Source organism: Pelodiscus sinensis, chromosome 9 (assembly GCF_049634645.1).
Source record: "Pelodiscus sinensis isolate JC-2024 chromosome 9, ASM4963464v1, whole genome shotgun sequence".
In the NCBI taxonomy this organism is placed as follows: domain Eukaryota; kingdom Metazoa; phylum Chordata; order Testudines; family Trionychidae; genus Pelodiscus; species Pelodiscus sinensis.
Genome location: NC_134719.1, coordinates 39,051,568 through 39,067,301, shown reverse-complemented (window position 1 = coordinate 39,067,301; position 15,734 = coordinate 39,051,568). Strand labels below are relative to the sequence as shown.

Below are 15,734 nucleotides of genomic sequence, written 5' to 3'. Positions count from 1 at the left end.
GAAATCTGGTCTCCATATTTATACAGGTTTCACAAGGGAGAACACCATTTCTCACAGTGTGGATCCTGACCCAAAAGGAAGGTTTTATTTGGGGGGGGGGGGGGGGGAGTGTTCTCAAGGCTGTTTTAGTGTTGTCACGATTTTGCCACCCTTACTTCTGCACTGCCATCAGACCTGTGTGGCCAGAGAGTAGCAGCTTTTGGCTGGACATCTAGTTCTGAAGGCAGCACTCCAGCAGCAGCAGCACAGAAACAAGGGTAGCAGTACTGCAACCCCAGACCCTACAATAACCTAGCAACACCTCCCCCCACCTCACACAACTCTTTTTGGGATCAGGACTATTATAAATTATAATACTGTGCAATTTCAGATTTAAATGCTGAAATCATGAAATGTATAATGTTTAAAACCCTATGACTGAAATTGACTAAAATGGAACATGAACTTGGTAGGGACCTATTCATAGTGTGAGGTGGGAGTCTTCCTGTGGATTCTGGAATCACTAAAGAGTAATTACTGTGAAATCTCAAAACTGGCTATGCATATTCCCCGTTTCTTGAGGCTTGGGCTGCCTGAAAAGGGAGGGATACCACCTGTTTTTGGGAGACTTGGAGTCAAACACCTTTGGGGTATGACAGCTGAGTTTAAACCAACTCAAAGGTCTGTTTTTTGATTTAACAAAAGGACATGACCTTTTGTATAAAGCAGGACCCATCATGTCAAAGGGTTGGAATTAAGGGTCTCCACAGGATAACTACCAGTCAAGTGTTTAAGATCCTGTTTTTCTTTTATGAATTTTCTTTTAATGTTTTTTTACACTAACCTAAATGTACTCTGCTTTCAAAGAGCTGTGTAGTAATTGGTAACCACCAGTAAGAACACTAACCACTGGTAAAAACACTACCCTTGTCCTTCAATAGAAAGCATAGAGGAGGAGGTAGACACTGGTCAGACATGCTTGCAACTACAGGTAGCTGCAGTCAAAAATCCTGGTCAGAGAACAAGTAGGACACAGGCTCTGATCAGAGGAGAGCTGAAGGTTAGACAGGGAATAGAGGTGTAGTGACCTGAAATTGTGACATGGAATTGATTATTTCAGTGGTAACATTTAATTCAATATACTACACACATTTTAAAAAAAGTTTTTAGCTATGTATAAAGATGTTAGTACTGTATATTTTACATTGTTGTCGATATGGTGGATGACAGCAATTGACAACAGAACTCCTTCTGTAGATCACAGATCACCAACTATATTAACACCTTGGCTACGTCTACACTGGCCCCTTTTCCGGAAGGGGCATGTAAATTTCACCAGTCGTCGTAGGGAAATCCGCGGGGGATTTAAATATCCCCCGCGGCATTTAAATAAAAATGTCCGCCGCTTTTTTCCGGCTTTTTTAAAAGCCGGAAAAGAGCGTCTAGACTGGCCCCGATCCTCCGGAAAAAGTGCCCTTTTCCGGAGGGTCTTATTCCTACTTTGAAGGAATAAGACCCTCCGGAAAAGGGCACTTTTTCCGGAGGATCGGGGCCAGTCTAGACGCTCTTTTCCGGCTTTTTTAAAAGCCGGAAAAAAGCGGCGGACATTTTTATTTAAATGCCGCGGGGGATATTTAAATCCCCCGCGGATTTCCCTACGACGACTGGTGAAATTTACATGCCCCTTCCGGAAAAGGGGCCAGTGTAGACGTAGCCCTTGATATTTCTAGTGAGTGAGTGTACTACATTTGTGTCTCAACGATGATTATGATATAATTTCTGTATAATTGCTGGTAGGCTTTCTTTTCTTTACTAATCTGTCTTTAATATTTCAAAATTAATAGTTATAGATTTTTACTGTGAACTGTATGTTTGATAACTCAATGTTTAGATTGCTAATAATTTGCCATTTCCTTGATTTAGAGATCTAGTTTTGTCACTGATACACAAGATGTTTACTTGCAAAATTCCTATTAGCATTAATGGGAACCACCAGCAAAATTTCCCACAGCATTTATGGAGAAATAAATTCCAAGTGTATTTTGTGTAAGCATATGGGTTTAGATACATTACCTGTAGAACAACAACTATCCAGGTAAGTTTGTTATATCCTTGAAAAAATCCATTCTTTGATATAAGTCCTCCATCATAAATGTACACACCCATCAATCCAAATATGCTACCAAAAAATCCTAAGAGAAAAGACAGACTTGAAAGTTTGAAATAGAAAAACTGGGAGGTGTTCCTCATTAATAACTAGATCTGCAGGACTACTGGCATCTGCCCATGTTAATTAAGTTTCAGGATCAGGCCTTGGTTTGCAATATAATAACCATGTTTAAACACAACCAGTGGATCTGACAGGAATAAAATAAAAAAAAAAAAAAAAAAAAAAAGCTTTTCCTCTAAAAAAAAATTTGGATTATCTTAGTGATAAGACTGATATGTTCTTGGTCTATTTTGCTTTACACTATAAGCCTGCAGATAAATCAGATATATGGATATAATTTTTAAAAAGATGCTCTCAAAGGATTTTATATTTTAAAAATTATTTGATACTTATAATGAACCTTTAAGGAGCATAAAACTGAACATTTGTTTCTTTATTTTTTTAAAAAGTTCTAGTTCATAAATTTGTTTGTAATAGAATTTCTCCTGTTTTGAATGTTGTATTTGTATTGGAGTTGGAAGTATTACAGCATTACTTCACAGAAATAAATGATGGGGAAAAATAACTATTAGATTGTGATCCCATGTTATACAAATTTTAGAAAAATATTTTAAAAATAAATGGTGATTACTACTCCTTTAATTTCTGAATAGAAAACTTAAAACTTTCTAAACATTTAACATGAAACAGTCATTACTCAAACTACTGTATCAGCTTAAGTTAAAAAGACTAAAAATGTTAAAAAAGATGGAATACATTTCACTATTATAAACTTCAAATTTAAAATCATAGTTCAATGTACTTATCATTATCCCATACAGTCACTTTAAAACACTGTTTTAAGAACGTAATTGTTCTCATGCACCAAGTAACGCTAGCAGGGGACCAGACACAACATCCAACTGTAGATTCCTTTCTATACTGTAGAAGAAAATCTGAAGAACAATTTATCAAAGAATCATCACTTTTCAACATAGTTATGAATATTTATTTTGCAATCATTTTACATGTGTGCACTGCTGTTAGATCCTAATAGTGCAAACGACAGCACAGTTTTAGTGACGTTTTAGACTTGGCTCAGTTCAGGTAAATAACTTGGATTGTGATTGTGGTCCACATCTAAAAACCTAAGTTTTAGTACAAGTTCCTCACCCTCCATGCAAATGCTGTGCCATGGAAATGGTGGGTGAGATCAAATCTGTAGGACAGTATGAGAGAGAGCAAGCATGACTAATGTATTCAGACCTGATGTGTGTGTCTGTGTAGACAGAAGCATAGTGATTCCTGGTTTCCTGTTAAGCAAGAAGAAAGGAACCAGAAAATAGATTAAGACGACTATTCAAATATGTGCAGCTTCTGTAACTGTAAATACACAGTTACATTAATTTTCCGTCTATCTTGAAAGAGTAAGAATTTATACAATTCCCTCAATTAAAATTCCTTTCAAAGTGTATTCAAATCTTGTAAAACTCTTCTCTATGTGCTACCCAAATTATGATTTTCAGTTCAATTCACTGCAACAAGGAGAGCACAAAGGAAAAATAAGAATTCAAATCCTGCTGGAGGTATTTTACTTAATGTAAAAATACTCAGACCACACTTGCAATACATGGAGATGATATGTCCATCCTCTGCCTACCAGAAGGAAGGGTGTGCGCCTCTGAGCATATAAGAGACAGGGGAATGGAAGTATTGCTATATTCCACCCACATGAGGAAACTAGTTTCAAATAGAATGGAAGCCAGCTCAGAATACATTGCTCCTTCCATCTTGAAAAGCCAGTCTTCAGAACCACTGTTGAGATGGGTGGCATGAGAGAGATTGGGTGTGTAATAGGATGAGGATAGAGAAGTAGAAGAATCATGATACTAGCACCAAGGGCTAGGATCATAGTTCAACCCTGTGAACAAATTGAATAATCATGTCTTTAAAATGTCAATCTTTTTATAGGGATTATATTTGTTTTTAAATTACCTTACAAAATAAAGCTTTAAAACATTTATTTTGTTCTACTATATATAAAAACCACATTATATTAAGTGCCAATATTTTTAAATCAATTCAGTGTTTGTTAAAAGTATTGGATTCATATTGCTGCACAAACATGAACTCTACTTAATTACTTCACAAGACAGTCACACCATCCTTCAAATAAATCACACAGGGTAGCTTTATTTCAAATGTTTCACAATCCAAATTCAACTGGCTACGGCTTCATGCCAACTGTTCTACAGAGCCCATTAATCTCCATTTTAAATCCAAGTAAACACACTTACAAACATTGAAATAGCAAGTTAAATACAATACCTGAGTTTAAGGCAGGATGCAACTTCTGGAATTCCTGTTAGCAAAGCAGATATCAAACTTGCTAAACATGTATGTAATAGCATAACAAAATATGATTGTACTGAATCTAATGTATATCTGAATGTTGTTCACTGTTCTTCTGAAGGCAGTTTTTCTTTTTTAAAACAGCCAAAATTGGACATACCAAGTTGGATGTTTCTGATCCAGACAGATTGTTTGGTTTCTTTTAAAATCTTCTCAAAATAAACTCCAGCAAATCCACTTGAAAAGCAGGCTATAAGGACTGCCATAAGACCAACAAATTGAGATCCCGCAGACAACTCTTTTGTAGTTGTTGCTTGAGAATCTGAGGGCCACTAAGTATAAAAACAAAACAATGTGTATACATTTTAAAAAATTATACAAATTATTTCATAAAATTAAGTTTTACCATTTATAGAATGCAAGTTTATTTTCTATCAAGGGTCCACACATATTGCTGATGAATGCAGGCAGGTTTGCGGTACTACTGTAAAAACCTGTATTATGTTATCATGTTTTTGTAAATTTCAGCTAAATCTACCATTATATTTTTCCTTAGTATTCCACTGAATCAAGGGTGAAATTCTGTAGTCGCTAAAATTAATAGCAAAATTCTTGCTAGCTTCAAGAGGGCCAGGATTTCATAATCTATGAATGGACACTTTCAATCAACTGCAGGATAAATAGTATATGTAGTGTTTATGCATATGGGCTGTGTCTAAACTGGCAAGTTTTTCTGGAAAATCAGCCGCTTTTCCGGAAAAGCTTGCCAGCTGTCTACACTGGCCGCTTGAATTTCCGCAAAAGCACTGACGATCTCATGTAAGATCGTCAGTGCTTTTCCGGAAATACTATGCTGCTCCCGTTCGGGCAAAAGTCTTTTTCCGAAAGACTTTTGCGCAAAAGAGCCAGTGTAGACAGCACAGTACTGTTTTCCGCAAAAAAGCCCCAATCGCGAAAATGGCGATCGAGGCTTTTTTGCGGAAAAGTGCGTCTAGATTGGCCACGGACGCTCTTCCGCAAAAAGTACTTTTGCGGAAAAGCGTCCTGCCAATCTAGACGCGCTTTTCCGAAAATGCTTTTAATGGAAAACTTTTCCGTTAAAAGCATTTCCGGAAAATCATGCCAGTGTAGACGTAGCCATGATGTTTATTACACAAAAAAAGATGCTAAGCTATAGGCAGAGGCATATTGAAAAGTCTCTTAATAACTGTAAGATACTTTTTCATTGTTTTTAGCAACTCAAAAACTTCAGAGCAGACAAAAACCTTGTAATCCATCTCAGCAAATTCTCCTATCCTATGACTCTACCCTGGAAATTATTGAAACTGTGTGTCTGAATCTATTAATTCAAGGGGGACAATATAATTATCTATATTCAAATACTTGAGTCCCTTAATAAAAAAAATCCCAAATCACTTAAGACACACACTATTAATATTTACCTGTACAAATGCTACTCCTGTCATCAATATCACTAATGATAGCCACTGGTATATACCTAATTTCTTACTTAGCATAGACACAGAAAATAATGCTGTAGTAAGAATTTTCAATTGATATGTGACCTGAAAAGACAAAATAAAATTAATACTATACAACCCATTTTTGTCTGAACAATTATGTTCAAATCTAAAAACATAATACCTGATAAGTAGCAGCATCTAGGTTTGACAGTGCTACATACAGCAAGTTATTCTGAAGAGTATAAATCCCTGATGGAATAGCAAGCTTAAGTGTTTCCATAGGCTTGTTAAGGATTTCATCATGTAGCACTCTGTTCAGAGCCCGGAAATTGCACTCTACTCAAAAGAAACAATACAAGAGATAAAAATTAAAAAGAAAAAACAGGACAGCTACAAATGGAACACTGTTTTTCGATTGCTACAAACTTTTTGTGCCAACTTTAGCCTTCAGAAAACTCAAAATTCTGTATGCTTTCCTCACATTTTTATACAGATTCTCCAAGGTATGAAACCTCTGACACTTTGCTACCATAGTCCACATTAGCCCAAAATAATAAAGCTGAATTATTCAAAAAATTAATAAATCCTATCTTAATTACAATTTCTGTGATTTAAAAAACTGCAACTCTGTACCTTCCGTTTTTCCTCGTCTTACTTATTCTTCTCAAATAGTGCTTTCTGGGTGAACAGAAGGTGCATGCCTATTACCAGGACAACCATTCTTACCCTACATCCATGACCCACCAAGTGGAATCTCTTGGGTATATATTTGTGCTATATTTATAAAAGATTATATTGTGTGCTTAAGTGCGAGGTACCAAGAGAGGTCTTCCCTGCTCAGTGGTTAACATTTCTATAGAAATGGTTTAGATCTTCTTTCTAGTTATTTTATGTGGGAATGGCAAACTTTTCTTCTCTCTTGGCATTCACATAGCTCCTTAACATCACAGCATTCAAGCACCTGTTTTTACAGCTGTCACCAAAACATAGCAATTGACAAAATATAGGAAAGCTATTTCTAGATTAAAACTTGAAACATACTGCTGTCTTTGTAGACCAATAAAATGCAGGCCATAATCTTCAAAAGTTCAGCAACAACTACTGCAGTAGAGGATAAGTAACGAGGTCCTTCCTCTTTCAATGTCCGAGAATATCGCATAGTCAAAACTAAACTAGTGGTCTGAAAGACCAGGATTCCCAAGGAAAGGTATTTTAAATTGGTAGACATTTCTTGACTTTGACTTTCCTGAAACAGAATAAAAAGAAAAAGAAGTTAAAATCAGACATTTCTTCTGTATTAGTATATTAAAAGGATATCCAGGGAACACCGTCACTGAAGGCAATTAAGACAGAGTTCGTCTATCCAAATCCCTATTCAGAAAACAATGATGTAAAACAGGGAGTCTCTACCTTCATTACACCATCACCCACTTCTGACAACAAAAATTAGTACATGACCCCACGAAAGGGGACTGAAGCCTGGGTCAGCCCAAGTGCCACTTCCCCATCTGGGAAACAGAGGGAAAGAGAACTTCAGCAACAAGTGGCAGGGCTCAGGCTTCAGCCCCAGGTCCCAGCAAATCTAAGCCAGTCCTGGCAACCCTGTTAAAATGGGGTCCCAACCCACAGTCAGAGAAACAGTGGTATAAAGAACAAATTCATTTCAAGGGGACCATATGCACCAAGAAAACAAATGGTGATGCTACCAAAATCTTAAGAAGAATCATACTTATTACATCATAAACACCTGCAATAATAATGCTCCCTATTCTCACTCCTTTTGTAGGTAATACTTCATTCCAATCAAGGGTGGAAGAAACAAGTTTAAACAAGACTTTGATACACAGCAGAAACAATATGTTGATTAGTCTATTAAAATGAAATGCTTCCTATATTTGCTTTGGGTAATAAATAATTTCACCAACATCTTTACAACAGCTGTTAATGCAGGATCTCCCACTGTACATACACATTTGTACATATCTTCTACTTTACCAATTAGACACAAAATAATAATCTGTCCATCAATAGTCCATCAAATTTCTACTCTCTCAGTATTTCAAATATTTTGAAAGGCTCTAAACCTGCTAACACTTAAACCCATTCTTAATATGTTTCACAGTACAATTACTAACTACATTTACAGTAACAATTTACAGCTGATAATTGAATCCCTGTGCTGAAGATTGATCTGTCCAAATATCTGTACTATGCAAACTAATAACAGTAGAACAATGCCAAATGATGTAGCCGTGAGAAAGGCCACACTGATTAAGATGAAAAAACAAAACCCACTCTGCAAAGAGATCAGCAAGTGGCAAAGACTAAATGCTCTGTCTACAGTACATAAATTCACGGAAGCTAATATAGATTATACCAGGGGTGCGGCACCTCCATCGAACCACGCCTGCTGATAGCTGTGAGTTCCTGTGCCTGGGGGTAGCCCAGGGAAAGTGTTTTGTGGCCCACCAACAGCTAACTCTGATGAACTGTGTCCAGCCCACAGGTTGGGGGCTCCCCACTCCTGGATTACACTAGTGAAGCTGAATGAACATTAGGAATCCTAAAATAGATACGTTTCTGGTTGCTGACATCACTTTAAGCCAAGGGTGTCAAAACTTATTTCAAAGAGGGCCAGATTTGATGAAGTGAACATGCGTGAGGGCCGACCATTTTGCCTGACATTGTTTGAACCATTAAAATTAAATGCAAATTAACTATTTTATGCAAAGTTTATTGCAAACGGCATACTTTTCATTTCGTCACATGGATGACAAATCTAAACAGGTGTTAAATCACTCTGCCTTTCATATCTGAAGGCCAGATGAAAAAAAATCCAGGAAGCTGAAATATATGTCAGGAAAATTGTAAAGTACGTTACATATTATTGGTAATAAAGGCTGTCTGTCAACTTTTAAGTTAAAAAAATATGAACAGGAACATAACACCAAGTATACATGTTGTGTCCAAATATATTTATAACTGATTTAGACCAACTGACATTAACTGAGATTTTACAATGTATTCATCTCAATACATATGGATTCGTTGGGGGCCATAAAAGACAGATATTGCCAAATTACCTGTGGGGCCGTATTAAACTGGAACACGGGCCACAATTGGCCCGCGGGCCGGACTTTGGACATGCCTGCTTTAAGCCAATGGTTCTCAAATTGAGCCGCAGGTCCGCCCATGTGGAAGACATGGAAAGTGGAAGACAGTATGGGGACAGTGATCATGAAATAATAGAGTTCATGATCTTAAGGAAAGGTAGAAGGGAGACCAGCACAATTGAGGTAATGGATTTCAGGAAGGCAGATTTTGATAACCTCAGAGAACTTGTAGGTAAGGTCCCATGGGAAGCAAGACTGAAGGGAAAAACAACTGAGGAGAGTTGGAAGTATTTCAAAGGGACGTTGTTAAGGGCCCAAAAGCAAACAATTCCACTGTGTAGGAAAGATAGAAAATACGGCAAAAGACCAGCTTGGCTTAACAAGGAGATCTTGCATGATCTCAAAATAAAAAAGGAGTCATATAAAAAATGGAAACTAGGACAAATAACAAAGGATGAATATAGGCAAGCAACATGGGAATGCAGGGGCAAGATTAGAAAGGCAAAGGCACAAAATGAGATCAAACTAGCTACAGGCATAAAGGGAAACAAGAAGACCTTTTATAAATACATTAGAAGCAAGAGGAAGACCAAGGACAGGGTAGGCCCACTGCTCAGTGAGGAGGGAGAAGCAGTAACAGGAAACTTGGAAATGGCGGAGATGCTCAATGACTTCTTTGTTTCGGTCTTCACTGAGAAGTCTGGAGGTGTGCCTAACGTAGTGAATACAAGCAGAGAGAGGGTAAGTTTAGAAGATAGGATACACAAAGAACAAGTTAAAAATCACTTAGGAAAGTTAGATGTCAGCAAGTCACCAGGTCCTGATGAAATGCATCCCAGGATACCTCCTCTATCAGCTCCTTGAGTATCTGAGCCTTTAGCTTTGATCTTTGAAAAATCATGGAAGACAGGGGAGATTCCAGAAGACTGGAAAAGGGCAAATATTGTGCCCATCTATAAAAAAGGGAATAAGAACAACCCAGGAAACTATAGACCGGTCAGTTTAACGTCTGTCCCAGGGAAGATAATGGAGCAGGTAATTAAGGAAATCATATGCAAACACTTGGAAGGTAATAAAGTGATAGGGAATAGCCAGCATGGGTTTGTGAAGAACAAGTCATGCCAAACTAATCTGATAGCTTTCTTTGATAGGATAACGAGCCTTGTGGATAAGGGAGAAGCGGTGGATGTCATATACCTAGACTTTAGTAAGGCATTTGATACGGTCTCGCATGATATTCTTATTGATAAGCTAGGCAAAGATAACTTAGATAGGGCCACAATAAGGTGGGTGCATAATTGGCTGGATAACCGTAGTCAGAGAGTTGTTGTTAACAGTGCTAAATCCTGCTAGAAAGGGATAACAAGTGGAGTTCTGCAAGGGTCTGTTTTGGGACCAGTACTGTTCAATATCTTCATCAATGATGTAGATACTGGGATAGAGAGTACGCTTATTAAGTTTGCAGATGATACCTAACTGGGTGGGGTTGCAACTTCTTTGGAGGATAGGGACATAATTCAAAATGACCTTAGCAAGTTAGAGAAATGGTCAGAGGTAAACAGGATGAAGTTTAATAAAGAGAAATGCAAAGTGCTCCACTTAGGAAGGAACAATCAGTTCCATACATACAAGATGGGAAGCGACTGTCTAGGAAGGAGCATGGCGGAAAGGGATCTAGGGGTCATAGTGGACCACAAGTTGAATATGAGTCAACAGTGTGATGCTGCTGCAAAAAAAGCAAATAGGATTCTAGGTTGTATCAACAGGTGTGTTGTAAGCAAAACTCGTGAAGTCATTCTGCCGCTCTACTCTGCACTAGTTAGGCCTCAGCTGGAGTACTGTGTCCAGTTCTGGGCGCCACATTTCAAGAAAGATGTGGAAAAATTGGAAAGGGTACAGAGAAGAGTGACAAGAATGATTAAAGGTCTAGAGAACATGACCTATGAAGCCAGGCTTCATGAACTGGGCTTGTTTAGTTTGGAAAAAAAGAAGATTAAGGGGGGGACATGATAGCGGTTTTCAAATATCTAAAAGGGTGTCACAAGGAGGAAGGAGAAAATTTGTTCCTCTTGGTTTCTGAGGACAGGACAAGGAGTAATGGGCTTAAAGTGCAGCAAGGGAGGTTTAGATTGGACATTAGGAAAAAATTCCTAACTGTCAGGGTGGTCAAATATTGGAATAAATTGCCAAGGGAGGTGGTGGAATCTCCCTCTCTGGAGATATTTAAGAACAGGTTAGATAGACATCTGTCAGGGATGGTGTAGACAGAGCTTGGTCCTGCCTTGAGGGCAGGGGGCTGGACTCAATGACCTCTTGAGGTCCCTTCCAGTCCTATGATTCTATGTAAGTCGCTGATGGCCCTGCACCGCTTTGTTTACATAAAGTGTCCATAGCCACACAGCTTCCATTGGCAGCAATCTGTCGTTTTTAGCCTAGGGGAGCTAGGCTGGAAATGACGAACCGCAGCCAATGGGAGCTGCAAAGCTCCATGGCTATGGACAAAGTATGCAGCCTGTCAATGGCTTTTCTGGGTAGGTCCACAGCCCATTTTGAGAACCACTACTTTAAGCACTGTATTTATCAGATCTGAGGTAAGCAGTACCTACTGAAGGACACAAGGGAGAACATAAGGCTTGTTTTAGGAAACTACCATAATGCTTGGTCTTAATAAGGAAATCCAAGTCAATATACTTTTATTAAGTACACTACAGTTATACCTCATCATCTTCTTCTACTCTCAGTTATTAGCTATGAATGCTTCCCATACAAATTCATGTAGAATACACATCTACTTTAAATTCCATGGAAAGTGTTCCAATTGCAGAATTCACTATTTGTATAATGAATCAAAATCATAATACTTTAAAAAAGATGAACAAATAAAAGGGAAGTCCATGATGAGCATACATTTACTCCAAGTAAACCAAACAAAGCTATTTAAAGTCAAGTCACGCCAAGTCAAGACATCATGGTCCACATTTTTATGTTTGTGTAGCTGATATATGCAATGCCTAACGCATGTACATGCACACACAGGTGATACAGAAATCTTGACTTTCAAGTATCAGGCATCTTGTGTAAAGGGGAACATGTAGAAAATGTGCATGTATGTTTAAAAATGTGCATCTGAAATTAAAGCTATTTTTCAGTTACTGAAGTTCTATCTCAAAATATATTTTATGAAACTGTAGTTATTTCACAAATCTGTATTAATATATTTTTGTTTTATATGTGTCTCAGTGTTTAGCTAGATTTTCTCCAGGTTAGTATGTAAAAGAGGCTATAAACTATGGGTACTTAAGGAAACAACACAAATTTGACAAGATCTGTGGCTGAATGGTTACAGATTGACATTAGCTGCATTCCTGTTCTCTGGACAGTAAGATTATTTGCAGCATGAAGTATGTGGTTGCACACATTTTTGTAAAAGCCCAGGGATACTGAATATGCTATTTACTGGAGTAAATCAAGTAGAACACCTGCTGGAGAAAAGGCAATACAAGATAATTAGTTGGTCATTAACCAGAATTAGGCAATATAATCTATGTCAGGGATGGGCAATAATGTGAGACCAGGGGCCACTTCAGAAATTTTTGAAGTGGCCCTGGTCCACCCTGGAAGGGGCAGGGCCTTGGCAGCAGGGGCTGGGCCAGGACACATCCAATGCTTCCCCGCCCACAGATCCTGAATGTGAAGTCTTTGCCCCTGCCTTCCCCCTCCTCCCCAAGAGAATCACCAGCTGTTCTGAAGCTCTGGTGGTTCCCTCTAGTTGCCTACGTCCCTGGCAGCAGGAGGAGACTTTGCACGCTCCCCCCGCCCCCAGGTCAATCAGGGCCTAGGAGTGGGAGAAGCACAGGAAGTCTCTTGCTCCCTGTCCCGACCCTGCAAGGGGTGCGTGGCACTTAGAGTCAACCGCATGCTGCTGCTGCTGGGGGACGAGACTTAACGCATTGCTCCGTCCCCAGGCCCTGATTGGGTGGGGGAGTGGCAGGGCATCCACGGGCTGGATAAAACTACTTGGTGGGCTGGATCCGGCCCGTAGAGGGACTTTTGCCCACCCCAATCTATGTACTTTGCAGGAAGTCTGACCTTAATGCTGTGGCAATCTGGTAAAGCAGGGAACATTTTTTTAGCAGTTTTAGATAAATGCAAAAACTGAGTTATTGAATTAAATGTGAAAATGAATGATAATTACAATATCTCTTTACATAAAATTGAATTTAATATCAAATTATACTTCACCAACATTTTTATATTTTCAAATCACTGGAGATTTTGTACTGAAAATGCATAACTATTTAAGAGAAGATGTTAAGGAAAAGATTTCTGCAGTTGGGGTTTTTGACACCTAGAATGGAATGAGAGGCAACATTTGAATTTGTGAGATAAGCTCATTCTTCTTAAGCCTTTTACACAAAGAAAACTTGGATAACTTTCCACTTGTGGTAGCTATGGTGGAAGCTAAGTAGACAAACATCCAATTCCTGTCTAAGCTATTGACTTCACTGTTGCTGGCATAATAAAGCTACAATGGTAGTGAAACAGAGGAGATAATTTTCCCAGTATAGAAGAGACCTAATATTTCCCTGTTTTATTTTTATAGGTGTCCACATTCTATTAAATTGCTTCTAAAGCCAACAGATCTTAGGGCTGAAACCCAGTAGTATTATATGGGATTAATGAATGCATTCCAAACCATCGTATTTTCTTCTTTGTTCTTTTTCTGGAAGATGGTGATCTTGAATATTAATATGGGAGTTTTACCAATTCTAATTTTCATTCACACCAAACAATTCCACCTACCTTCTGTCCTATCCACCTATACTTTCTTTAAGGAGGAGTCTTGAAAATCTGGCTATACAATCACCATTAGATGGTTAAACAGAATATGTTTCTCTCCTAAAATACATACACGAATAAGTTTTTTCCACAACTTTTAAAACTCACAATTCAAAATGCATCTGAACCAAATTCCTGTGAAATAAATACATATACATTGGAATAAAGACTTTGCAGAATACTTTGATCATGAACTAGCAAAGCAATATTGAAATATATGTCATCCCTACAGATGCAGTTTTGAACAGTGCTCTGATATAATTAAAATGTGTTATAGCATCAGTAAATACTGACTTTCCATTTACTGAAACATATTTGATTAACTAATTTTAAAATAGCACTAATGGTTTAGCCATGATGATTGTAAAGTTAATATTCAGCACCAATAAACACCACCACAAAAGATTTTCCATTAAAACAAAACAAACACACTACATAAACATGAAAAATACATACAGTAGTAATGTCATTTTGTAGTACATCCTCCTCTTCATTATTTTCCATGATTCTGGACAGCAGAAGTTTTAAGATGGTAACATTATTTAAATTTGCCTCCCTAAAATTGGTTACAAATCCTTGAGGGTTTTTTCTTCAACCAGTTCTCCCCCCCCTCTCCAAAAAGAGTTTTCAACAGGATAAAGTGCCTCAAAAATCAGCACCAATAATATATCATATTTTCATTTCATAAATCCTTTAAGAAGCCACAGAGTTTTACAAATGATGAAAAGTGGCCTCATCGGTGTTCAGCAAAACAGGTTCATGCACAATAATCACACCGAGCTGTAGGCTGGTATATCAGATATTAAGTCACATGTCAGGAATTGTGTAAGAGTTAAACTTACATATTTCAGTAAATCATCCACCCATTCAACTTTGCAACTTCTTAGTAAGTTTACTTGCTTTTATTGGAGTCTTTTTTTTTTCTTTCCCAGAAGGATCATATATCCGTTTGTACAACTCACTGCAAACTTGGGCTCAGATCCAGGGAAATGCAAACAGGTACTGAACTTTGAACAACTGAATAGTCAATCTTATGCATAGGTGAGTTGCTAGGCTGCTGCCAGAGTGCTCAGCAATCTATAAGATGTTAAAGTAGCTAGGAATTTGTCATGAGAGAAAACAGGTGTGGTTTTAAACCTGTGTAAACATCCTAACATACCCAAGGCAATTTGCAGTTTTAATACATTAGCTGGGTTGTGGAAAACCAAATTTCTACCAGGGTTTATCTCGACCTATTAACATGGTAGCATTATAAAACACATTATCTACACTAGGATTTTATCAAGTGTTAAAATATCTTTCTTTCTTTACCATACACTGCATTGGTCTTAGTAATCTCTCAGCCTCCTCTGCTGGAGCTGGAAGTGGCTAGAAATTTCCTCCATAGAATTTCCCAGAAGTGGCCCTTCAAAAGGACCCTAACTTCCTTTAAGAAGGAGGGACTCAGCAGCAATGTCATGGCTGAGTATTATGGCCTCATAAAATATTTCATAGATACTCTATCCAGTTTTAATGAGCTGTACGTTAAGTTTGCTCCCTAAAGATTAAATTCTGCAGAACTGCAGAAAAAGCCAAGAGCAGCAAAACCAGCATTGTTCCACTGAGCAGGAGTCCCTGCTGCAGAAATGCTGCAACAGAAATGCTGCAAAGGAGAATTTAGCACTGTTCTATGGACTGCAGCAGGAGCTATATGGTGGCTCCCCATACCATTCTACTTATGGGACACTGAAAGCAGGGGCATGAGCAGGAATTCCATCACTTGCTAATTTTGACTGGAGGGAGAGTACAAAGGCTGTAGCTGCTGCTGCAGTAGCAATGTGAGCATCTCCACTGGTACTA

The 15,734-nt window shown here is 38.2% G+C and overlaps 1 protein-coding gene across 5 annotated transcripts in view; it reads right to left on the bottom strand.

Annotated features, from left to right (window-relative positions):
* Positions 1–15,734, bottom strand: part of SLC35A3 (solute carrier family 35 member A3) — a 37,492-nt gene that overhangs the window by 4,986 nt on the left and 16,772 nt on the right. For 3 of the 5 annotated variants that reach the window (XM_075936607.1, XM_075936606.1, XM_075936605.1), the window contains 5 exons: positions 6,985–7,189; positions 6,125–6,279; positions 5,923–6,045; positions 4,641–4,812; positions 2,053–2,171 (listed from right to left, as the gene is read on the bottom strand). In XM_075936607.1, the coding sequence (XP_075792722.1) occupies positions 2,053–2,171; positions 4,641–4,812; positions 5,923–6,045; positions 6,125–6,279; positions 6,985–7,171 (756 nt within the window). In that variant the 5' untranslated portion in view covers positions 7,172–7,189. Of the gene's footprint in view, positions 1–2,052; positions 2,172–4,640; positions 4,813–5,922; positions 6,046–6,124; positions 6,280–6,984; positions 7,190–14,351; positions 14,676–14,737; positions 15,238–15,734 lie in introns of those variants that run through there. The other 2 variants (XM_006119829.4, XM_006119826.4) reach the window with 2 other exon arrangements.